Below are 27,105 nucleotides of genomic sequence, written 5' to 3' on the forward strand. Positions count from 1 at the left end.
GTGTGGGAATATGGAAAAAAAGGGTTGCTAGATCTCAGCCTTGCCACCTAAACTGCTGATACTGGTATATCTGATGAATTTAACTGTTCATTATTGTTGGAAATAGTTAATCATAATTTTATTTGTCAAGAAATAGTTATTTGTATATTATCTAGAGTGAAAAGTACTGTTTTTTCTCTCTGAGGGAAACGTTTGAAGCCCGAGGCGAAGCCGAGGGCAACAATTTTTCTGAAGGAGAAAAAACATTTTTCACTCGTGATGTACACAACATTTTTCCTCCACCTACATTTTTTTAAAAGCTGCAAATAAAATAATTTTTAAAAACTTACATGACCAGCAAATGTGTTACAACATAACCTAGAAATTAAACAGCTGGCTTATTCCAATCACACAGTTCACCACCAACAGCGCTATACGCTATCTGTTGGCAAAAGTTGTAACAACAATGGCCGAAATTGACTACTTGAATGAAAAAAGGCTAAGAAATTGTCAAGAACCATAGATTTATTGACACTTAGAAAGACCGGTTTCGGTTATTACACCATTGTCAATCTCTTATAAACTGAGAACAACAGTTTATCAGAGATTGACAATGGTGTAATACCCAAAACCAGTCTTTCCAAGTATCAATAAATCTGTGGTTTTTGACAATTTCTTATTCTTTTTCATTCAATATGAATAATTACCACAATATTAACTTCTCAACTACACAAAAAGTGAAATTGACAACAGCAATGATGAAGTTCTCTTTTCAAATTTGATTAGTTGATGAGGAATATTTGTTGGCTGGTATTTTGAATAACATGGAATATAAAAAAAAATATTTATACATTTTTATAGTATACTGATATGAAGTTTGTGATAATTTTAGCATATATTTCATATATTGATCAATTGTCTGGTTGAGGTATTGAATTTATTTGGTTTAATGACTACTATATATGCTTTCTCATATGAGCTTAGGCCCTCTAACCTATTTCAAATGTAAGTTATTAAAATAGAGATGCTTCCCATGTTATTTAAATGGAGTTACTTTTATGCGTTAAGGAGTTTTTCTGTTTTTTCCTCCCAAGAGCGAAAAAGTGACACTTCAGTATTATGTTTCAGGGATTAGGCTCTTTGGACAGTTGGTGGTGGAAAATATATTTTTTAAAGGTGTAATAATAAAGTTTCATGATTGAGAATAAATATTTTTTCAATTAGTTGAATTTCTACATTGTTAATGAACGATGTGGTAACATTGCAATGCGTGAAAGAGATAGCGCCATCTGCTTTGTTGAATGATAGACAAGGATAGCAACACCATTGCAAATCACACACTGCCATTATAACGTGGAACTTACTATAGATACTCAAAGAATACTTTTGAATAACTATGTGATAACTGTGACAGTTGCTGGCCGCTACTCTGTATCTGAGACAAAGAGAAGCAGCTAATGTGGAACATTAACTTCATGGATTTCAGTTGATCACAATAATCATTCGATTAGAAGGATCTTAGTTTGTCAAGCTTCCATTGCTTTCAGAAAGTTGAATAGGTATATAGTAAGGTTCACGTTATAATGACAGGGGAGAAAAATAAAGATAGGAGGCCAACGTTGCTGATACTCTGTTCTATCAATGCCTTCTATAGATGGTAGCTGATACAGATTTATTTATTATTGATGTAATAGCCCAGCACCCTCCATAAATTAATAATATTAAGGAATAACATATTATTTTGGAAAGTTTTGCAGGGTTTTTAGATGAATATGATATTCATATATTTAATATTTATATTATTATGAATTTTAGTGGATGCTGTACTTTGCTTCAGTAATTTACAACTATCATTCCATGTGATAGAACAAGAGCATGGATTATCATATTTCTACCTACCGTTTATCTTTTTGGAAGTGATCATTTCGACAATAAAGTAGTCCTATTGTTAAACCAAAATTAACAATATATAAAATTTTGATAAGAAACTATATTCTAGACCAATAAATTAACTTGAATTTTCAGCGGTTTGTTTGAATGTACAGTATTGGAAATTTTTCTTTTTCTATAGTGATGCTTCAAAAGAACCAATAATGCAAGAAGCGAAAGCCAGGCTTGATAAATTGATAAAGTATAATGTTGCTCAGTTAGCGAACGAACTGCAAGGGGTCTCACGGTATCAATATGTCAGAGCATATTCTGCAGGTAATTAATTATTTTTATTATAATAAATAATATTCTTAACTAATAACTACTATAACCATAGATAAGTGATAGCATAAGAAGAAATCCAATGGTATAGGTCATTTATGTTCCAAATTTCAAGTTGACTTCTGTCTATTATTACTGTTTTGGCCAGGATTGTAAGAACACCACAATATCAGAGACTACCAGCATCACATGCTCCTTAGATATCTCTTTAAGGTCTTTGACATAGCTTTACAAGTACTACTATAGTGAGGTCCACGTTATAAAGGCAATGAGGAAATATAGGAGAACAACGTTGCCAATCCTCTGTCTTGTCAATGCCTTCTATAGATGGTAGATGGTTCAAGTTTATCGATGTTATATTAACTGTTCATTCTCGTTTGAAATAATAAATTATATTTTATTAAGCAAGAAATTATATTTTTTAATAATCTCATAATGAATTCCTATAATTAAAATGAAATATTCTGTTTATTATTTATTTATTTATTCTACATTGTTAAAAGAGATCTGGCAACAGCACAAAGCAAGAAAGAGATAGCACCATCCACTTTGTTGAATGATAGTCAAGGATATAAAAAAATAGCAAATACATTGCTAATCAAAGGATTGCCATTATAACGTCGACCTCACTATAGACAGTAAAAAGTATCATATTATTACAATGATATATTTTCCATATTTTATATTTCAGGCCCTTTGGATAATATCATTTTGATATTATCATTCTTCCAATAGTCTGATTATAATATTTGTAGGACATTTATTGGTGGTGAGTCGTTCGACCTCGCCTAAATAATATATATTTCAATAATAAGAGGGTATTGATTCAATAAGGACTTTAGGAGACATTGTAACACGTTTTAATATGTCTGAAGCTGTTCAATTTGAAGACTGAATGAAACCAGCAAGTTTACACATTCATTGTGGCTGTTCCAGTCCTTCCAGATTTTGTTTCTCTTCAAAGCAATGGTCAAATCAGGCACATGATGAACTGAGATCGTGGGAAACTGAGATACTCAGTCATTTTTTCGATATAGCGATAAACTGGGTTTATGAGTGGGTCATTTTTTTGGACTCAGGAATGTGACCCAGTCTGTCGCTGACCCGATTTGTTGAGAGGTGCAGAATTGAAAATCTACCGCATCTGATGTCTCATGGCCAGTGAGTATAGAACAAAGGTCTTTGGTATAGGATGTAATAGAGGTAGTATAGAATGTAATAGAGCTGCCTTGCTCATAACTGGATGCAGAGCAGGAGCGTGCTTGACCCCCAACTCTCTGGTTGGGTACCTCGCCATAGCTGTCTCAAGGCTTTATATTGCAAGCGTTTCTTGAATTGTCCATATCTCTAGTTCTAATTTGAATATTAAAACGTAATTGATCTCGATGGCTTTCTCATACTATTTCCTACAGTTAAAGTCAAATACCTTTCATCATAGCTGCCACTGCATGATATCCATGTACAAACCGAAAAAGTATAATATTTAATTATTGCATATACTTCCATTCTATTCTATGAGCAATTATTATGCACACATTCAACAAAAAAATGTGTCTATCAAAAGAATTTGTAGTGCATGAAAATATGAATAATAATACGTGCTTGGTGGTCACAAAATAACAAACAAATGCTTTGAAGAGCTGAAATAATAGAATCATCATTACTTGAAACTGTAATAAGCTGAGTGAGTATTGTACTGCTGGAGTAAAGAGAGATAGTATAGAATTACATCAATAATACAATGAATCAAATGATTTGACAAACTAATTTACACACACTTCTTCCTCTATTGTTCTAATATGACTTATATCATATGTACTGCATATATATGTTTTTTACTACATTATTCAACACCAGCTTGATTTCAGCGACTCATTTCATAGAAAAAAGAGATAGATATAACTGCCTTTGTCAAAGAATAGTTTTTTTGATTCCTTGAAAGTTGAAACAGGAATTATTATTCCATTTCAAAATTCATCTTTATTCAGCTAGTCTTTCAGTTGCGGAGGATTATCATTAAAAATTGGTCTTTGAGTCCATAGGGAAAATATATTTTTCCTACAGTTACCTTGAAAAGTGGTCATTCCTGCACTGATTACAGAACGCAAAGAATCACTTTTCCGCTCTAGTGTGCAAAGTATTACTTTGTGTACTCCAGATTTGCAACATGGCAACACAAAATAGTTGGTGGGTTATATGGAGGATTAGTGCACGAAAACAAAAATTAAGTTGGTAACAATGACTGTGGTTTGATTTAGATAAGAATCATTTCAATGGCTACCCTACATTTATGATAAAATCCCAATCTAGAAATCCAAAACAAGAATAATGTTCATCTAAATCATAATTAAATAATCATCATTTATGAATTCTCATCATTTAATAATAAATAATAGTTCTTTTCTATTGATAATTATTATTTCAACTGCAAGCAATGAGAAAAGTAACAAATATACATTATAAAATTCGAATTTTGAGGTTAAATGATTACCGTTTGATATCCATATAAATAAAAAAACATAAGAATACTACAATAAATATTCTCTGTTGTCTATGTTATTCTTATAAATATTTTTCAGTTTACTTTGAGCAAAAGTCTAAATTTCTGAATCCTGTTTCTGTAGTTTTTAGCTGGATGAAACCACATGAAACAAACTTAGGTACGATTCTTCCTGCTAGGTCGCGCAGTTGTCGGTTTTTGCAGTCATCCCAATGAGCTGTTGGCATGTATTTTGAATGTGAATTTTTTGTTCTATCTGTATTTTTCCTGATTCTTGAATGAATAAAAATGAGAACTTTGGCTGAGAATTTTCAACTTCAATTGGACTATTAATTTTCAAATGGATTGAGGTTGTTATTAATAACAGCATCACACACACAAACATTTGATGGATTTCAGCCATCATTTTACCCATAATTACCCACTTTTCATATTCAATGGTAACTGTAGGCAAAATTAATGTGAAATACGTGTGCAAAGTTCCTCTGCTGCACTCAAGAAGCCTACAGCTCAGGCGTAAACATTTCTTTCAGTGCAGCAAACTGTCACTTTGCGCACTAGTTGCACAAATAACTATTTCAATGACTTGATAAAAATCAACTTATTGAAGAACAGAAAATCAGACAGAAACTGAAAACTTAGCCTATACATTAAAAGACATTAACACATTGCCTGACTATTTATCCAACCACATACAGTATCTATATAGCTATAGAGCTATGTACGTATATTTGAAGTGTAAATTATGTGTTTAGTGTAAAATATAGTGTAATCATTCATATGTAGGCCAACTAAAGTCTGTAAGAGAAAACCATTAGATTAATGAGTGTGACCTGGTCAGAAAACATCATATTTCTGGAACTGAATACAACTGGAATATCAAAGGTAACCAAGCTCACATTAAATCTTCACAGTTCTTTACAATATAATTTATTGCAATATTAGTCAAGTGTAGTTTTATATCAGTGTCACAGTGATCCATCACTGACTATTTGTTTCATTTGAACACATGATCTGTTGTTCTGTGATCATCAAGTATGATTTCATATCAATTTGGAGATATTCCTGTGTTAGTAGCATTTTGTTATTTAAATGTTGCATAATAGCCTATCATAGAGAATAGAAATGCATGCAAACATTGTGTTGACGCCATTTGAATTTAATGGAGTTTGGCGCTAAGTAGTTAGCTTCAATCTCCCCCATATATTGGCACACTCTAGTGTGTAATTGTTTGTTTTGTAGTTTTCAAGCTCAGTCGGTTCGCACTCTTCGCATAGCTGCCTCCGTTCACAGGACAGTTCGACTTGTTCGTTGATTTGTCTGTATTTCTATAGGAAATTATTAATTGTAATTTCGTGTCTCCAATTGTGGGGAGTAATTATTGTTTTTAAAGTACATGTGAGAATTTGAGTATTTTTTATATTGAAAGTACTAGTGAATTAATAGTAAAATTGAGAAGCAGAATTCCATAAATGATTCAACAACTCTCTGTAGTACCTGGCTACATCATAAATCATCATAGGTCAAGTGATTTATTTACATTTCTCTATTCCTTAATTCTTTCCTTTACCTTTTTACCACCCAAACCTATAGGTATGAATCACTCTGACTTACAGCATAGATCATCAGCTGGGGTGAGTTTTAATAATAGAGATTTTCATTGAATCATGAATGGATTCATTAATCTTTTTCTGCCAGAATATATTGAATATTAAATCGATTAAAATCACAGTCCACTTAATCAGAAATTTATATAACTACCATACATTGAATATCGAACTATTTTAGCTTGAGCACTGATAACTATCAAACAGTTGCAGCTAAAACGAATAGGTATGACATTGATTATTGTAGGGAATGATGTGAGGAAGATATGGGAATTAATTTTGTTTCAATATTCTTATTAGAACTAGAGATATGGATGAATTCAAGCCGTCTCAAGGCTACAAATATTTGTTGGCTATAGTGAGGTCCAAGTTATAATGGCAGTGGATAAAGATAGAAGAATAGCGATGCCAATTCTCTTCATTTATTAATTATATTTCTACACAGTCAAAAACATATTTGGCATCGCTGCGGACCTAGAAAAGGATAGTACCACCGGCTTTGTCGAATGATAGACAAGGATAGCAAAACAAAAGTTGATCAAATACTATCATTATAATGTAGACCTCACTATAGCCAACAAATATTAATGCATATTTTATTAAGGTCTTTGGTCATGAGCAGTAAGTACGGTATAGAATGTAATAGAGCTGCCCATTGATATAGAGAATATATATTATATATATCAATGAAGCTGCCTTCCCGTAGAATGGAGCGTGCTTAACCCCCCAACTCACTGGTTGGGTATCACGCCAAAGCCGTCTCAAGGCTACAAAATATAATTATCTTTAAGATCTTTACTCATGACACGACCAACTGAGTCTGCTCAGGAATGTGACCCGATCTGTCGCCGACCCGATCTGACGTTTGCCCAGTTTGTCGTTTATGTGAAACGACCAAGCTTGTCGTCAATCCACATTTTTGGCGTCTCAAATTTATTAAACAACAAACATCAAACTCGTCAATTTTGTTTTTGTGCTGTGTGCTGTGTGTGAAAATTTTGTTTTGGGAATTGGGACTGTTGAATATTTTTTTTAACAAATTCAATTATTTACCTATACATTCTATTAAGGAAGGTGACTGAATTGATTACTAAAAGAGTGATGTATAAATGTGCTGTAAAATCCTAAAACTAACTTAAAAGTATCAGAAACGTACAATGGCAGGTTGGTGTTGATAACTTTTGCTTTAACGTTTATAGCATTTATTTAACTATTCTAATCATATTCATCTATATGAAAATCTTATAACAAATTATAAATACAGCACGTACCATACCGATACATACCAATTCGTTCAAGTCTATACTCTATAGATAAACAGACGGAGAATGACCTAACCTAAGAAAAAAGCTGTAATAGTTTGTAGTTCATTGTAAACTAATCAACCACACTATACCGTATAACTTACTTGTGTTATATTCTACGTAGGTGAAGAAATCAATAGCGGAATTATTTAGTTTAAGTTTAATAGTGAAAATTTTGATAAAGTTGAACTTTATATCGGTAGGCCTACTCTGTCTATTAGATTATACTTTAATCAACAAGTACAACTACAAGAACAATATTTCCTGTTGTGTACGCAGTTAATTTTGTGAATTTGCCGAGACAAAGGTGCGCGGTCCAACAACTTAATTTTCAGGTTGTTTGAAGTTTAGGCCTATTGTAATTGGTATTTTTTGACGGATGCGGTGAGACATTTGATATGCGTATGTGTTGTTATAATCTTGGTATAGCCTAGGTATTTAATCAGTTGGTTCAATAGTTCAAATATGGAAATGTCAGAATCAAGCATATTAGATATGATCGAACTCTACAAAAATCGAGCTCTGCTTTGGAATCCAGCTCATAAGAATTACTTTAGGCGAGATTTGAAACAAGATGCTTGGGATGAAATATCTGGAGTAATGGGTTTATCTGTAGACGACTGTAAGCGAAAAATGCAATCTCTCCTTTCTTCGTACCGGCGAGAAAATTTGAAGATAAAAAGGCATCAGACTCATCTTAGAGGTAAGTTTAAATAACGTATTTAAATTATTAATCTAGGCTAACTTGAATATCATATGAATTTCATGCACTTGTTTACTGTTTATGTTGTAGATGTAAACAAAATTTGGTCTACTGAAACCCTTAATTACTACCGTTGTGTCATTGGCATAGATAGCTGTTTGATATTGGGGTGTCGTTCGGGTAGGTGTGGGGGGCTGGCCCCCAGTCGATGGGGGTCTGGGGTGCCCCCCACCGTAGATTTTTTTTAATTAGCTTATTAAAATGATGGTTTTTGAAGCATATTTCACTTCAAATCTGTTTAAAATCCTCTTATATGGCAGTGGTAAATTAGTGGGAAAAAATAAAATTCTGAGTTAATGGTTTTAAGTTTTACTAAATACAAATTATTCACAAAAAAGCATAATAAAACAGTATAAGTTATATTGTTTGATTTGATTTGAACCAAAGCAGGATAGCCTAGCTAAATAACCATAAAAAAGTTCTCCACTCACAAACCATACAAAGCTGTAATTTTTACTTAATAGCTAAAACTGTGTTACAAAGATCAACATAAATTCTCATGAGTAATTATATTTTTCAAAACAAAGTCTTAAATCTTTCTGATTGTAACTCTTGTAGGCCTAACTGTCCTTGTTTGAATAGAGTTTCAGATACAAAATACTCAAGTAACAATCGTAAAATAATACATGAACTCCTTAAATGAGATGATCATACTTAATGCAAAAAAATCTTGTGCAAAAAATGGCTGTTTTTATATTTGTATTAATTTGACGACGTTCAACTGTGTGCTTGTGTATTTAATAGTAAGTGCACTGTGTTGAATGAATTAAATATCTATCTATCTACCGCTGTATGCCTTCTCTTCTGCGCATGTCTCTTCCAAGTCAAAAGTAATTTTGTACGGTGTATGGATTTGTAGCTGCCAGTAGTTTGAACAATAAGCGAGGCCACTCTCAACCAGTATAGCTAGCTCCCAAATGGTTACAAGTATATACAGCGGGAATATTTCAAACGCAAATGGCCTCAACAATTTTATTTATTACATTAGTGAAAATAAGAATATATGATAGATCAGAGATATCCTATTGATTTTCAAATTCAAGTAAAAATTCATCGTAAACTTGCACTGTTACTATTGTAGGCATTTTAGGCACAATAGTAAAAAACCGTTCACTTTAGTTCCTGAGTTCCAGTTCCTTTAGTTCCATATTGATTCCTACTTTTTTAAATTGTAATTTGCTATGTTTTTTGTGCAAAGGAATCAATAAATTTCATTTCATTTCACTTATACCGTAGACTAAGTAAGTAAACAGAGATCTGTAGCCTACCTACTATCAATGTCCAGGAGACACTCTATGTTAAAAGACTAGTAACTCAACTACTACAGTTACGTCTGACAGATATTTTGATAGGATAAATTGAAATTGATAGGCTTAATACTATCGTAAAAGCACCTTTATGCAACCAAGTTGACTGGGCATCTGGCATCCGGTTTCTAAGGGTTGTGGAAGACGATGAAAAAGAAAGGATGAATTTTCCGCGACTTCTCATAGCGTATGGACCTAAGGGCTGTTCAGAAAATAAATCCGAATAATTTTCGCAGTGAGTGCACTCAAATTATTTTTACAAACCCAAAACCTAATAAAACATATACTTATCAAAATAGTTTATAATATCGGGGCACCGAGCTTCGCTCGTTATTTTTATTTATTGATAAACAGAACACAATTCTCCAAAATGATCATGTTTATATTATACAGCTGGCTATACGTCAGTTTATGAATTTCGGGAATGCGATATTTTGATTTTCCACAGAATCACTCGCTCACTTTATACTATCCACAGTCTCAGCTGTTTCAGCCAATGATGAATAAACTATCCTTTTAATGTCGTTCAGCGAGTTTCCCCTAGGATGATACCTAGTGCAATCGAATTTTTATATCATAAACCTACTATGTTCCAAATTTCGTAAAAATCGTTAGAGCCGTTTTCGAGATCCGGTGAAATACAAACATATAAACATCTGAACATAAAAACAGAAATTGCTCGTTTAATAGTATAGGATATGTCTATTGCATGGTGAATATAGGAAATATTGTAGTTGACATTTGACAAATTTGTTACAACTCACTGGTGAATGAATAAGGGCCTTTTGTGAAACTTCATTTAATACATACTTTTTCAAATGGGTTCGGCATTCTCTGGAATGTCAGGAATAAAACATTCCACAATTTATAAAATATCTATTTTTCTAAGCCATACGTATTATGATTGAATTTTAGTAATAATTTAGCAGTAGACCTATTTAATGTAATTGTTTAACAAACTTGTTTCACACATTCTTTATTTTATCGTTTCAGGAGAAAGTTATGATAGCAGGTGGTTTGCCTATGATGCTTTCAAGTTTATGGAAGGCAGGCCTACCCATTACTTGAGAAAGAAAGAACCTATGTCTTCAACGGTAAGGATTGGTATATTGCTATTTTCATCATATTTGTTTTACTATTCTAGTAATTTTCTTCTCTCCGGCAATAATCTGATGTTTCATCCCCAACGTTTTGAAAATTATTTGTAGATATTTGGAGGACATGTCTTTTTCCTAACAAAGATTATTTATTTATAATTCATTTATTATTACATTGTTTAATCCCTAATCCCTATTGTTTGAAACATTGGTATTCCCTATGAATACTCAACTTAGGCATAACAAGCACACACTCAATCTGTCCCATTTCCAATAATTGTGATGTCCAAATCAAAATATAGGTTGTCAGTATCACTTTATAAAAAAAACTATTTACACTTCAACGCTCAGTAAACAAGAAAATTTTAAATACTTCTTATAAAAAATCCTTGCAAAAACAAACATTTAAAAAGATTACATAATATCTACTTAGCTTTTCCAGGAACGATCATTATGAAGTGCTTAGGCCTACTTGAAGCAAATGCGCTGTCACAGGCAAGAAATAAAATATTGGCATAGAACATCCTGGCAGTTTTTCTCATGGAGCACCAACATATTTTTTTGATCTCTATGTAACTTGCAGAAATACCCCATTCTATGTTCCAACCCGTTTCAAATATCTTGCTTATTCCATTTTGCGCTACGGGTATTTTAGACAGCTAAAACAGAAAGAATGCTATAATTCAACCATGAAGATAATAAATAGTGTATTTTAAAAAGAACTGACAATCTTTATTAATGTTTAATAAATAGCAAGAATTCTGCATTAAAAAATGAAATTTTATCCCATCTTAATTTGAATTTTCATTTTAAAGTTAATATTTATTACATATTTTATATTACAGTTGAAAGTTTATATTGAATATTACGAATTACTGTATGCTACTCAATTTCGCAGGAAAAGGATGAGATCACTTTTGTGGACATGAATGAGATGGTTGGAACTGAGGACGATGCAGGATTATTTTGTGAGGTGAACATTTCGAAGGAGAGTCAACAAGAAAAAAGAGCCTCATCATCATTTGTTGTACCATCCAAGCGAGTGAAGTACGATGATCACTCCTCAATGTTGGACACAACGTCCAATATCCCTGCATTCAAGCTAGATGTTGGTGCGCCTCGTGATGAATTCGATTCATTTTTTGCATTCGTTGTTGCTAAAGTGAGGAAATATTCTCCAGATGTGCAGCAATCGGTTCAACATGCGGTGATGGATGCACTTATGAGGGCTGACAAAGGGCTGTTGGGTACACCGACAGTTGCACCAACTCATCAGTCAAATAATCAGCCAACTGATCAGTCAAATCATCAGCAAACTAATCAGCCAAATCATGAGCCAACTGATCACAAAAACTTCTGGAAATCCCAACAATAGTATTGAAGACATTTCAAGCAGCACATATCTCTGTACATACACCATCTCTCTCTCTGTTCAACCATTTCCAAATGAATCAATAATCTGCCAAGTGTACGAACAGAACTGTCAGGTAGATGCCTAGCTTTTAGTTAGTGTCGCGCTCGCCATCAACCTTCATTTAACACAAACATATTGTAAAGAATGGGAGTGAACAGAACGGACAAGTTTTGATCGCGTTTCAGCACGATCACATCCAAATGTTTTTATGATTGCCAGCTGATTAGTGGCATCTATCAAAACTGAAAATTGAACTGCGACCTGCCCGTACTGTTCGTACCTTGATAGATATTGTGCAAATGTGAAGACTGTTGTTGAATAGGTTTTCATGTTATATTAAATAAATTGTAATAGTGGACTGGACATGGAACTTGGAATCAACAAGTGCATACAATTGACATAATCTCTGGCAATAATGGCGTAGGATATTAACCTGTAGGCTACACAATTTAAAGTATCGAAAGTTTATTCGCCTTGGTACGGAGCTAAGAGAATTGATCAGCCAAAGATAAGAGATGGTACTTTGCCATCTGAACTCATATCGATATTGATTACTGTGAATGAATTGAAAAATTAGCTCAACATAATATCTGGGCTATTCTATCGAAATTAGAGGTTGAAGAAGTTGTTGGCATATTGCTTTCCGAAAGGAAAATTTTTATGTGGCCAAGGAGAGTAGAGATTGAAACAAAAAAAAAATCCTGAGTGGAAACTAGGTATATAAAAAATCAGCTGATAGGATATGTGCATAGAAGGACAGATAGAAGATACAGTAGAGCTTGTTGCGAGGATGGGAGGAACAAAGGAGTGTACCGTATGTCGTTCCCAGGATTTGGATAGAGATGTGACGAGCTAAAGGAATTGAAAGAGACAAAAGGATGTCTGGAGGCAAACTGTTGAGGAGGTGCACACAGGGCTGCAGTGCTTTAGTAAGTAATAGAAACAGCAAATAGCATTAGATTTACTTAGTTACTTGGGTATTATTTCTGTTTACTTCAAGTATGACAGTTTATATTTGCTTCATGCTTTTATTTTTAGTATTAATTCAGGAATAGGCCTTGTGACTAGATTCTGTGATTGACAAGTCACCAGTCCAAGAGTTGTACTCAAAATTGATGTAATGTAACAATGAATAATGAATAAATATACGGTTTACACTGTTGAAAATTAAAATAGTTGAACTGTGACTTGTAAATAATTATGTTACCTTGATATATCCTTGTAGTTTATTAGCAAGTATTGAGTAGAGTTGGGTTACTAAAACGTATTATATTTAGTAGTAGGCTAATGGATTTACAATAATTTTGCAGTCTAGCTTACGAGTGACACATTCAGTACATTTTGTTCTCATGAATCACTTTATTCTAGATGGAAAGTTTCTATTTATGAACTGTAGACACAGTTAATATTCAGTTAGCAAAAAGTATCAATACCTTACAGTTGTGTAAAATAATTATTCAAGCTTGCATTATTTCGTTTCCAGTAGTTGTTCAAAATTTAATTCAAGTTTTCCCTAGAAAATGTACTAAAAACAATAATTTATCCTTGTGCAATTATGGTAAATTCATGATAGTACCATTTCAAGTTATTGAGGAAATTGAACAATGCAAAACATATAAAATACTCACTTTGTCTCTTTTTCGGAGTTAATGGTCCAATCGTTTACAACAAATTCTCAAAGTCCAAGGGTACATTTGATAGAAATTATTATACTGGCCGCTAATTCCTCGTGATTCAAGATAAGTCCTTGAATATTTCTTTAAAAAAATCCAGTTTGAAGTGTGACGTTCCTTTGTGTTTTTCCGTCAAAGTTGTTTGCATTCAACAACATTGACACTGATTGTGCTAATTGCGTGATCTTTCCGTCGCGTAGACATTTATAGAATGTTGGTAAGTTTTTGTGTAACGTTGAAATCAACAATCTTACTATTGATACGCAAATATGTACAGACCAATAAATCATATCCTATCCTTCAAGTTGATCGAATTCCTGTATCAACTAATCAGCATTATTTCACTTTTTCAGACCGCAAAAAGAGAGGAGGAGGGCATGGGAGAAGGTTTGACAGAAGCCAGCCAAAAGTTGAGAAAAAGTCCGTGGCAATTGTTGAAGATTCTCCGATGATGAGAGCATTTACTTCTTACAGAGATGCGCTTAATGATAATTACGACAGATATGAACGCCTATTCAAAATCAGCCGAGATATAACCATTGAAAGTAAAAGAATAATTTTCCAGCTGCATTTGGTTTCGACGTAAGTATATTACTTGCCAATATCTAATATTATTTCATCACTGTAATAATTATTTTAGATTATTGAATAGTTAATTATTGAATTTGATCTTCAGTAGTTAATTTGCAAAATTATTTTACAAATCCCTTTAAAATGTTCATCTTACATCAAATGAAATTGAAGCTATACTATGAATTACTCCAATAAAATCGCGGCCATTAAATATTGTGTTGACTGTGTAGATAATTTAGAAGGTATTTGTGAATAATGTACAAGTACCAGTTTTCAAAATGAATCATCATCATCAGTGTTCTGCCCTAGGGCAGATCCATACAAGACTCCATTCCTCTCTGTCCCGTGCGATTCTCTTCAACATGAAGTATTGTCCTTCCTCCCTGACATAATCCACCATCTTCACTCTCCTCCGTCCCAGCACCCTCCCTAAATTAATAATATCAAGAAATATCATACATTATGTTGATTGAAATGTTTCAAAAGTTTTGCGGGACTTTTTGATGAATATTTATATTATTATGAGTTTTATTATTTTTAGTTTTATTATTATGAGTTTTATGAGTATTATTAGTGAATGCTGTGCTTTTCTTCTGTGATTTACGACTATCATTCCATGTGATAAAACAAGAGCATGGATTATTATATTTCTATCTACCGTTTATCTTTTTGGGAGTGATCATTTCGACAATAAGTTGGTCCTATTGTTAAACTAAAATGAACAATGTATTTAATTTTGATAAGATACTATATTCTAGACCAATAAATTAACTTGAATTTTCAGCGGTTTGTTTGAATGTACAGTATTTGAAATTTTTCTTTTTTTAATAGTGATGCTTCAAAAGAAACAATAATGCAAGAAGCGAAAGCCAGGCTTGATAAATTGATAAAGTATAATTTCGCTCAGTTAGCAAAGGAACTGCAAGGAGTTTCACGGTATCAATATGTCAGAGCATATTCTGCAGGTAATTAATGATTATAATAAATAATATTATTAACTAATAACTATAACCATAAATAAATGATAGCATAAGAAGATATACAATGGTATAGGTCATTTATGTTCCAAATTTCAAGCCGATTACTGTTGACTACTGTCCATTATTACTGTTTTGGCCGGGTGAGATTGTAAGAACGCCACAATATCAGAGACTACCAGCATCACATAGCTTACAAGTACTACTATAGTAAGGTCCACGTTATAATGGCAGTGGAGAAAGATAGGAGAACAAAGTTGCCGATCCTCTGTCTTGTCAATGCCTTCTATAGACGGTAGCTGATACAAGTTTATTGATGTAATTTTAACTGTCCATTCTTGTTTAAAATAATAAATTATATTTTATCAAGCAAGAAATTATATTTTTTCAATAATTTCATACTGAATTTTCATAATTAAGATGAAATATTTTGTTAATAAATTCATTCTACATTAAAAGACGATTTGGCAACAGAGCAAAGAGAGAAAGAAATAGCGCTATCCGCTTTGTTGAATGATAGACAAGGATAGAAATACCATTGTTAATCAAACACTGCCATTATAACGTAGACCTCACTATAGGACTATCGGCTTGAGTTAACAGTGAAATATGGAATTTAAACGCCCTATACCATGGGATATATTCTTATGCTATCTTTTCTCTAGGCTCTTAACTAATATTCTTCATTAATGCTTCAATTTCAAATACGATTTATGTATTATGAAAAAGTATTTGGATAATCACATTCTTTATAACTCACAAAATACTACATTTCATAAAATGAGGTTCGCAGACGACATCTAGTAACTATTCATCCTAAAGTTTGTGTAACTAATGTTACTGGAGTTACAACAGATATCCTTTTTTTCAATTTAATTTAAGGAAGGAACAAAATAACTATATCATTATAAAAAATAATATATCGTTTATGTATTCTATACAAAACATTTTCAACTATTTAGGTACGAAATTCGGGAAAACTCATTCGATGTTTGAGATTGGGAACATTCATTAGATCTACTTGAAATTTTGTTACGAATGAATGAATGCGACATTACTATTTTCATAGTATCCTGTATCAATTAATGGAACTTCAACACCATAATGTTGCTTAACTTGTTTGTTCTTCAGGTGTTCAAGAGTTTGTAGAAGCTATCACGTTCTACCACTATTTGGAGTCGAGTACTATGTGTCCATGGAGAGATATTCTGAATCAGTTGGTATATCCAGTTATCTCCGAAAGAGAAACTAGTGAAGAAGTAGAGAAAAGCGCTAACAATGGCGGAGAATTGAGCGAGAGTGAAGTGACACGTGGAACTGATACGTCTGTCACAGAAGTGGCTGGTGGAACTGAAACGTCTGTGACAGAAATTACACCTGGATCTGACCCGTCTGTCACAGAAGTGACACAAGGGACTGACACGTCTGTCACAGAAGTGACACAAGGGACTGACACGTCTGTCACAGAAGTGACACAAGGGACTGACACGTCTGTCACAGAAGTGACACAAGGGACTGACTCGTCTGTCACAGAAGTGCCACGTGTGCCTCTGTTCATACCGGACTGGGACTTCATTCTCGGAGTTGAAGATTTGTCCGGCGAACTGATGCGCCATTCAATAAAATGTGTGTCCAATGGAAAACTTGAAGAAACTTTCAAGGTTTGTGATTTTCTAAGGAATCTCTACACTAGTCTGCTCACTCTGTCTCATGTTAACAATCGAGAATTCTATAAGAAACTGAGTGTGATGCTACAGTCGTTGGTGAAGGTTGAGAATGCTTGTCATATGATCAAACTGCGGGGATCGGAAGTTCCACAGGATTTGTTGGTTCATATGATAGGCACTTTCAACACCAATGATGACGAGGGTGACACTTACGAATAGTGTCATATACCTCGTATAAATATAATATTTTATTGTAATTTTATTAAAATCATGATGAATGGAATAGTACTGGTTTAGTGTAGTCTACGCTAGTAATAGCCAGTAACTTCCAACTCAACGGGCAAATCTACAAGGGGTAACAAGAAAGTAAGGTCTCCTATTTTTTTAATAGAAAATGACATTTATTTACTAAGTATGATACAACGTTTGAAAGACCAGGATCATATATAGATAATCGCCATTTTTTCCAACACCTTCTGCATCCGCGTGATGTACTTTTCTATGCCGGTATCATACCACTTTTCGTCCGCTTTGCGCAGCCAGGTGTTGACTCTTTTTGAACCTCCGCGTCCGACGCAATCTTTCTCCGAGATGTTTTTTTAGGGCGGGGAACAAGTGGTAGTCACTTGGGACCAGGTCGGGACTGTAGATCAATGATTTCTCAGTCAAATTTCCTGATTAGGTCCAGGGCCGCCTTGGCCCTGTGCGGGCGCGCGTTGACGTGGTGAAATTTCACTCCATTGGTCAGCATTCCCGGGCATTATTGTTCTTAATGGCACGGCGAAGCTTTTCTAATGTTCCACAGTACCTTTCTGCATTGATGGTGGTTCCCTGTGGTATGAAATCGACCAACAATACACCGTGGCGATCCCAAAACACTGTCGCCATCACCTTGCCGGCCGACAGTGTTGTTTTGAATTTTTTCGGTTTTGGAGAGTCGCTGTAACGCTATTGTTTGGACGACTCCTTTGTCTCGGGTGTGTAGTGATGAGCCCATGTTTCATCCCCCGTAACAAAGCCTTCTAAAAATTCTTCTCCTTCCTGTTCAAAACGCCGAAAAACTTTGTCGGCACATTCCACGCGCCGTGTCTTGTGTTCTTCAGTCAGCTGTCTCGGCACCCATCGGGCAGAAACCTTGTGGTAATGCAACCTTTCCGTAAGAATTTCACGAATTGATTCTCTGCTGCACACTCCTCCAAGCTTTCCTTCCAAGTCCCAGTGGCGGCTCGTCCTATGTGTTCAATGGTTCATTGAACCCCCAGAATTGAATCAACTTCCTATACAATGATGAATTTGCAACTCAAATAATTATATTCTTATTTTATACTCATCAAATCACATCACAACATTTTTCATCTACATAAACTTAACGTCGATGTTTTGCGGCCGGTGCCGGAGTGGCTTACTTGAAACAGCACCGAATGGCACGACGAGACGGGTGGTGGTGGAGAGCAGTGTTCATTCCCCAATCTGAACCCAAAAACAAGGCTAGGTGAGGTAGTGGAACGGAGGAGGGGAATCGGTTTGCTAGCACGAATTTGGTTCACAATCCTGCCTGAACCATATTTCACGAGTTCATCCGAGTGTAACCGAACGTAGTGAGGTCTAAGATTCAAGTAGACGGTTTGGCATTTCTCTTAATGTTTGAATGTTTAAATGTTTATATGTTGCGCATTTACGGCGAAACGCGGTAATAGATTTTCATGAAATTTGAAAGGTATGTTCCTTTTTTAATTGCGCGTCGACGTATATACAAGGTTTTTTGGAAATTTTGCATTTAAAGGATAATATAAAAGGAAAAAGGAGCCTCCTTCATACGCCAATATTAGAGTAAAAATTAGACTATAGAATTATTCATCATAAATCAGCTGACAAGTGATTACACAGATGTGTGGAGAAGCCAGTCTATTGCTGTATTTCCATAAGGTCTATAGTTTCAATCAGGTACTTGTGGATGAGAATACTGCGTGAGGTCTACTGTTCACAGAACTACTAGTAGTATTGATGGGAGGTTCGGATCACTTTACTGATCCGGATCAATTAATCTCGTTCACTGCCGCGAGCCAATCAAAAGACCAGGATTGGAAATTTCTAACAAGATTTGCAGTCACGTGACGTGTCTAGTATTTGTGACACGTAAAAAGCATTGGTTGAATAGGCGTTTGATTGCTAGTTTCCATTCTGTATCTATTCTGTGACTGAGCGCTGAGCGGTCGGTGTATACGCGCCCAGCAACAGGGTTGTAGTGGGGAACCAGGGAACACAGCGGTGTTGCCAGATTTCGCCTAGCGCGGAATTCCGCGAAGTTACAGAGTTGGAGACCTTACTTTCTTGTTACCTCTCGTAATATGAAGGTTTGTATTTAAAAACTTTCTCAGTCAAACATGCCTGTCAACTAACAACATTCTGAACTTTCTTATACTTGAACATAATATTATGTACATGATCATACATCATGTACAAATCATACATAGCTGACTGAACCATCATGAAATTAATAATTAGTCAGTTTAAATAATACTGACGGTTTTTAATAATTAATAATCAAAGTATTTTCAGATTCTATTTTTGGTATTTAATGTGAAATACACGAAAGTTATTCAACAATAGAATTCATTTGTATGAAATATAATGATTCAATGAAGAGCTGTCAGTATACAGTACCAAGACATTGATAAAAACAATATAAACATATAGTACCCTTTTTATTAAAAATATTTCAAAACTATGAAACATTTCAACTAGTTTCGGCTTACTTTGGCCATTTTTATGGCAAAACTAGTCGTTGAAATGTTATAAAGTTTTAAAATATTTTGAATAAAATGGTACTACATGTTTATATTGTTTTTATTGATTTTAATAAAGTAGCCCAAAGAAGTGAAGTGATTTTAGTACAAAGACACTGCAATTTCTACTACTTTTTTCAAGCTTTCAACCTTCTTGATAATTAAGTGTTAAATAATAATCTAATTTACTAATTACTTCGAAGTACCATTTTTATTTTGTATAATATTTGTTGTAATTCATTGTTTGAGAGATCTATTTGTTTCATAACATGTTGCGAATTTATTTACAAAAATTTCACATTTAAAACGATATTTTTTTGTCTTTTTAATAATTTTTTATTTGTGCTACATAGTTGATGAATTATGAATTAATTTTTGAAGTAATGGGCAATAATTACTTAGAACTTGTTGAAGTGTCCGGTCTATTCTATAATAATTTATTTAGTTATGCTATTTATAATATTATAAATTTGAATAAATGAATTGTTTTGTCAAAATACAATTTTTTATCAGTCTACCTGAACTGTATAATAATATTCCAGCAGTTGGTTAACTGCAATCCATCTTAATATAATATCGTGCCTTTTGCGGTTATAATAGAATAAAAATTTCCTGCTGTATCCTTATATTAATTATGTGAAAGGCCCACACAATGTAATCAATAGAAGAACAAATTGTTCAAAAATGTCAATTCTGAATCTGACTAAGGCCAGCTATATTGGCCGTTTTAATACTTGCCTGACACGACACAACAGGACAGAATGTTCTCTGATTGGCTGATAGTGTATACGCTAACCAAATTAACCAATCTGAAAACATTCTGCACTGTGTAACGACCTGTATAATACGGTTCACGGTAACGTGTGTAAGCTCTGGAGAAGACTACATGTGTCGTTCAATCTCTTTTGTGTAATGTAACATGGATGGCTGCCATCATCATAATATATGCATACTATATAATGCAGAACGTTTGTCGCCTTGTTAATGAGTAAAGATGAAATTTTGAATCGTTAACAGCTCTTCCTGTTAATTGGAATGAATTTTGAACTAGACTTGAATTGGTTAGCTACACACACATCGATTTTTGTTCGTACGATTTTTTGCCGTCCTTATAAACTCTATTAGATTAAACAGATGATTTCAAACACAATATGATGTTTGTCAAGCTCTGTTTAATCTGATAGACTTCATAAGGACGGCAAAATATCGTACGAACAAAAATCGATTTGTGTATAGCTAGCCTAACTAACAGAACTACAGGAATTACTATGATAACTGACTTGAACTTGAATTGCCTTGGTTATGAACTAACAGTCAAAACCAGCAAGGCATGCCCCTTTACCATGTGAAATCTACTTGTATTTTATGATTTCTCTATGATATTCCCACCAATTTGTAGTTGATCAGCTTCTCAGTGGCAAAGTTTTTTGAGCCAGCAGATCCCATAAACGATCTTAAGTTGGGGTTTCGTTTCTGCTTAAATGCCGTTGTCGACCACTCAGGGAGAGAATCTCAGATTGGGTAGATTTCAATTTGTCTACCCAACCTAAAAAATTATGTTCAATTATGTTTTAATGGGGCAGGTTGAACTTATAAATGTTTATACTTTTAAATGGCAATATGTTGATACTATTAGAAAATAATGTTTTATTCTTTAATAATAAAAAGTTATTCGATCAGCTGTTTTAGCACACTTGAAATTTGAACAATATGAATGTCAACAATGCTTGTCGTCGTGGACTGCGGAAATTTACGCAAAAACGAAAATGCCTCTTTAATGAGATTCGCGCTATAAAGTAAGTGGAAATGATAGGAGTGCATTGTTGCCACTTCTCCATTTCCAGCGCGTTCTATAGTAGATATAATACTAGATAGCTGTGATACAAGTCATCTCGGTGTATTTGGTACAAATAGTACCAACACTTTTAATAGTTGTTTCTTGTTTAAAATGATCAATTCTATCTTAAACATATTTTCATTCGTCACGAAAAATATTTTTTCTTGATTTAATGATACATTTCCTGCATAACTTTACTTAACAATGACAAAGCTGTTAAAACAGTGAATTATTTGAATGTTGGCATATAGGCTCAAAACGAACATTTTCATTATTGGGATTTAATATTTTGGTGGTTCATCATATTTCTACAAACAAAAAGGATTGAATTCTCTGCTTTGTCCAATGACAGACAAGGATAGAACACCAATGTTAATCAGATACTGAGTTTATAACCTGAATCCCACTGTAGTTGGTGATACATCTTCACAAATAATAGGAGAATATTCTTACGAAATAATTCATTTTATTGACAGCATTTCATCGAATGAATTTATTACAATATAGAACGTTTTGAAAATTGGAAAACAATTACATACAAATTTACTCAACATTTACGTGTCACTTGTGAAATAAGTAATTTACAGGCCACCTTAGTATAAATATTATTGCATTTTAAATGTACGTCAAGCTATTTTATAAATCACTAACTTAATAAAATTGCTACTTGACAAAAATCAACTAGACTCAACATACATAATTTATTCAAAGCTAGGATCCCATAACCAAATTCGGGTTTCCAAGTTGTGGATATAAATTTCAACATTATAAAGTAACAAGAATTGTTTAAAAAAATTATCAGGAAATAAAAGTTATGAAATTCAGTTTAAAGAAATCAACAAGAACTGGAAAATTAAAATCAATATATTAGTGAACGGATATTAGGGACCTGAAGTAGAAAATTACTACAAGTTTTGACAATCAAGAGCTGAGAAACCAATCCAATCACATGGAATGAAAATATGCATTAAACAATTATAATGGATACTTAAAATAACACCATAGCTCAACAAGTGTATGTAATAACATAATATTAAAACTTTGAATTAAAAACAAATTTATACTATAAACATAATCACAATAATATTTATTTGTAAAGAGCTGCAATTGAAAAAACTGTTGAGAAAGACGTTTCGATGAAAGCATAATTGAGTGAAATGAATTGCCGTAGTTTTTAGTTAAGATTTCAAATTAAAATAAGGAAGACAAGTATCTGGTTTTACAAATATCAAGGATTAAATATAATTTTTCAATATTAAAATTGATAATTTTTTGAAACCGTTTGATTGGATCACAATAATTTGAAATATAAATTGTATAAATAACTGAAAATTATTTGAGTATTTACTGAAATATTAAAAAACTTCTCTTTATTCTCTATGTTGGAATAATTATCAAATCTACATTAATTCAAAATATCAGAAATAATATAATTCAATGTTAGCACAATTTGAAAAATATGAATCTTCTTTTTTAACTACATTTTTCAAATAATTCGTTACAAGCATAACATTTTTAATGAATATCTACACCGGTATAGCATCAAAAGTTGTTTTTATGGAGGTTTAGTGGTTGGCTTAAATCAAGATTGAAAATACCATACATTAATTTATCAATTAAGAAAGTTTTTTAGTTGGTTAGGTACTTATAACTTCTATGGAATTTTAACTTTGATTTGAAGTTATTAGACGTTAATCGATTTTTAATATCAGAGTCAGGATTTTTAGGAACTCTAGAAAAATAGGATTATTAGCTTATAAAACGCTGAATACATCCAACAGTCCAATATTATTCTCCACCACCACACTACACGTTATATATTTTTTGCTCCATTTAAACACAATAAAAATACAAGATTTTCTCTTTGATTCAGAAAGAAGGAATGTTCTAAAAAGTCAAAATTACATTGACTCAAATAAGATGAGCCAAGTAATTATAGCTTTAGCGTTAATGTTATCGATTATAATAAATATAGAGAACATAAAATTTGCCAATTTCAAAATAAATTAATTTTTTTACAAACCAAGTGAATTTCTGATTGAATGATATCAGTAAAAATTAATAAAAGATTTTCAAATCAAATCATTGAAGATATTAATTTTAATATTTGATTTGTATTAGAATTAGTAATAAGTACCAATCCAAGAAATTGAAGACTGGCAGCAAATACAATTTTTTGTGCAAGTAGTAAGATGGGGCATTTTATATAATCATCTAAATTTTAAACACATTAAAACAAAAATCAACAATGAAAACAGAGATTAGGAACTAAAACTATTCAATTACAATTGTATTGAAAAATAATAGATTGGATTAAATTTGTGCAGAATATGACATACAATCTACCTTAATCTAAAATCAAGAAAGAAACTCTTCAGGTCCCAATAATATAATGGAAAGATGCGAAAATATAAATATATTTCATTAATAAACTAATTGTATGAATTTATCATATAAATTTAAAATTATCATAAATTAGCTTTCACCACTACGTATTCAGGCGTGACCTTAAGGCTTCATTCAGCAGTTTCATCTCAAGACGTTGACCGCTGTCTTTCAGGTCTTGGAGTTTCTCTTCTTTAGGCCTACTCTTTTCCGCAACCATCCTGTAAGAAAGCATTGCAAATTATAGAACCTGAAATAAATTGATCACCACTATTCATTCTGAATGAAGAAAATACTATTTAAAATACTTAATTTAGTTCCCATACCAAAATAAACAAGAATTGTCATTCTCAAACCCAATTAAACGCTACACCAAAGCATGGTCCATTCGTTAAATTTCAAAACCAGGGGTTGATTTTATGAAAATTCTAAGTCGTGTAATTTTACCCTTACGTAAATGATAATTTATTGCATATCACATCAAGTTATCCGTACAATGAAGTTAAATGGTTTCCTAAAACAGGGTTTCTAAATTTCTATAAACCAGGTCCAATTCTAAAAATTCATAGAATATTCAAAGCAATGGACTCGTTAGTACAATGATATATTCATTAGTCACTTCACACTCAATTAGAACTTATTTTAATTTCTTCAGGATTCGGTTGTTGTTAGTCCAAAAAAATCATCAGAAAAATATAATCTCTGCCTATTATATCTAATGGTGTTATAAGATTTGACATCACGAACTTAGGAAACTCATTTTTACTTCAATTACTTGAATAGTAATTTCTATCCCAAAATCACGTTTTTCATTTAACAAAAGTTTGTTTTTATTAATGGATTTGTTTTTTGCCATCCCTTGAACCGACCAAGTGGAAGCTATCAACCACCAATAAGCCAATCAACCACCAGATGGAAGCTATGGATGCAACCATCACCACAAAAATGTCACTTTTAGAAGGGTGGATGGATAAATTAAATAATTTCGTTACAACAGAATGGGATATTCTCATTAATTTACTAGACTGAATTTATGAATTGAATACACACACTAAGAGAATTCATTTCATGAGTTTTGTACAATTTTGGGTAGTATAAATAATGTATTTGACGTAAAATGTGTCGTTCATACAAAAAGAATAAAGGCTGGATTCCGATATATGAGTGTTAGTGAAAGTGACTGGTGACTACAAAGTGACTGGTACAGTGAGAATAATTTGAAATTTGAATATTATTCCCATAAGTTTTTTAATATTTGAAAGTTGATCACTCAACCGCCAAGGAATTGAACATAGTTTAGTCCAACTAATAACCAAGAACATTATAGAAAATGTACAGTTAGTCCTAATCGTTCCTTCTCTCAATATTTGGCACCACTATATTTCATCATTACCACAGAAGTAGCTAAAATGATTATTTATTGTAGTACTTTCCACTATATTTCACCATGAACTAATAAACATTAGCTTGACTTTTTCGAATATTGTTGAGTGAATCATGAATGAATTAAAATTATGCAATAAAATGCTCATTTATTTATATTTCACCAACGTTCACCACCAAACCCCACGACAAACATAAACCCTTCAACAATATTAACCATTCATTGAACAAATTTTATGTGTGCAAAGCTTGAAGCCTCTAAGCTGTGAACAAATACCCTGAACCTATTCTCATCTGATTAAGTAGGCTGTGAACTTATGATTTTCACTTTCAGGAGTCGTGAATCCTTTTAGAAAAAGTAGCTCCAGGAAATGAATTTATCAAACAATATTGCCAAAACACGGTGGTCGGTTATTTACAACATAGAGTGAGGTGAGAAAATAATTATCATCTCATCCCGCAAATACAGCTGCATGTCTGTCAAGCGCCCATTACAATCGCCAAAATTCTGACTTTTCGTTTACCTGTAAAACTTCGACGTTTAGAGGAGGTTTGACTAGCAGTCTGTTTGGGAAAATAGAAAACATTTTTATTAAGAAACTGTTTCAACAGAGTTTCTTGTGTTCTGCCAAGGATTGCAAAAACGCATGAAGCATCCAAATGAAACTTTTTATCAGACTATTTACCAAGAGAACTGCATTCTGTATTCAATTGATGACTGATAGAGATTTATTAGGTTGTAGTCAAGTTTATAGTTGAACTGAGCATAGTTAGTTTATGTTTAATTCAATTCAAGTATGTAAGTTATTTGTAAAACTTGCAATAATGTATAAAGCTACAGTAATTCAAATGTTTGAAACGACAGTAAAATGTTATTAATATATAATTTAGATAATTATATTGAATTAATAAATGAGTTGAGTAGAATGTAACTTTTTTATTATTTATGCATGCATTTTAAAAAGTAATAAACATAAATAAATGTATGAATGGAGGAATGGCATGAACTGGATTTTTAGAATAGTAAAAATAGTTATCTGAAGAGACAGTAAAGATGGAAAAATCCTAGACCTGGAAGGTGAAGAACTGATGAATAAAAATTAAAATGTTATGAAGAATATTTGAAGAAAGATAAAAATTAATTTCAACTAATATTTTTACCAAATTAATATCTTAAGCATTCATTCAAGAAAAAGATCGCCGATCCATTTTAATCGTAATATTGATGTTCCTCTATCATAACATTCCAGATACTGGTGCAATTTCAAACCTGAACATTTTTAATTTATAAACGTTACAATTAGTTTTAACTACAAATGATGTAATGAAAAGGCTAGATTTATATATAGGTTCTACATGAAGAAGTAGTTCAACAGAGTAAAATAAATCAATGGAACTGAATACTAATATCTAAAGGGCCGTATTTATTAACGAGTCTCAAGAACGTTGTTATCCAAACATGCTTTTGTTGCTTAGCAATATACCAATAACAAGAATGATCAAAATAATTTGAATAGCAGATTTGGTGAGCAACCAAAGCATGCTTGGCTAAGAATGTTCGCAAGAACCGTTTATGAATAAGCCCAAACGGTTTTCTTGGACAGGCAGAGAATGTTGTTTCCAGTTCAGTTCTTCCAGCAAA

General features: G+C 32.9%; 3 protein-coding genes across 15 annotated transcripts in view; 2 read left to right on the plus strand and 1 right to left on the minus strand.

The window, feature by feature from the left end:
- The first annotated feature begins 7,258 nt into the window (after nt 1–7,258).
- Nucleotides 7,259–20,355, plus strand: LOC111051280 (translin-associated protein X). Of its 2 annotated transcripts, none has more exons than XM_039426806.1 (4): nt 7,259–7,461; nt 14,209–14,437; nt 15,260–15,393; nt 16,537–20,355. In XM_039426806.1, the coding sequence occupies exons 1-4, from the start codon at nt 7,455–7,457 to the stop codon at nt 17,289–17,291; spliced, it is 1,125 nt and encodes a 374-aa protein (XP_039282740.1). In that variant the 5' UTR covers nt 7,259–7,454; the 3' UTR covers nt 17,292–20,355. The 2 variants fall into 2 exon arrangements, with proteins under 2 accessions (XP_039282740.1, XP_022193447.2); XM_022337755.2 differs by lacking the exon at nt 7,259–7,461 and adding an exon at nt 12,181–13,111.
- LOC120351020 lies at nt 7,473–12,180 on the plus strand. The gene is made up of 3 exons (XM_039426807.1): nt 7,473–8,304; nt 10,665–10,765; nt 11,667–12,180. Exons 1-3 carry the CDS (start codon nt 8,067–8,069, stop codon nt 12,141–12,143), a joined length of 816 nt encoding a protein of 271 aa, XP_039282741.1. The 5' UTR covers nt 7,473–8,066; the 3' UTR covers nt 12,144–12,180.
- A 1,786-nt stretch (nt 20,356–22,141) lies between the features above and the next one.
- Nucleotides 22,142–27,105, minus strand: part of LOC111051281 (flagellar attachment zone protein 1) — a 37,283-nt gene continuing 32,319 nt past the window's right edge. For 4 of the 12 annotated variants that reach the window (XM_039426816.1, XM_039426814.1, XM_039426820.1 and 1 more), the window contains one exon: nt 22,142–24,301. In XM_039426816.1, the coding sequence (XP_039282750.1) occupies nt 24,281–24,301 (21 nt within the window). In that variant the 3' untranslated portion in view covers nt 22,142–24,280. Of the gene's footprint in view, nt 24,302–25,987; nt 26,028–27,105 lie in introns of all 12 variants that reach the window. The other 8 variants (XM_039426813.1, XM_039426810.1, XM_039426809.1 and 5 more) reach the window with 3 other exon arrangements.

Source organism: Nilaparvata lugens, chromosome 4 (genome assembly GCF_014356525.2).
Source record: "Nilaparvata lugens isolate BPH chromosome 4, ASM1435652v1, whole genome shotgun sequence".
Lineage (NCBI taxonomy): Eukaryota > Metazoa > Arthropoda > Insecta > Hemiptera > Delphacidae > Nilaparvata > Nilaparvata lugens.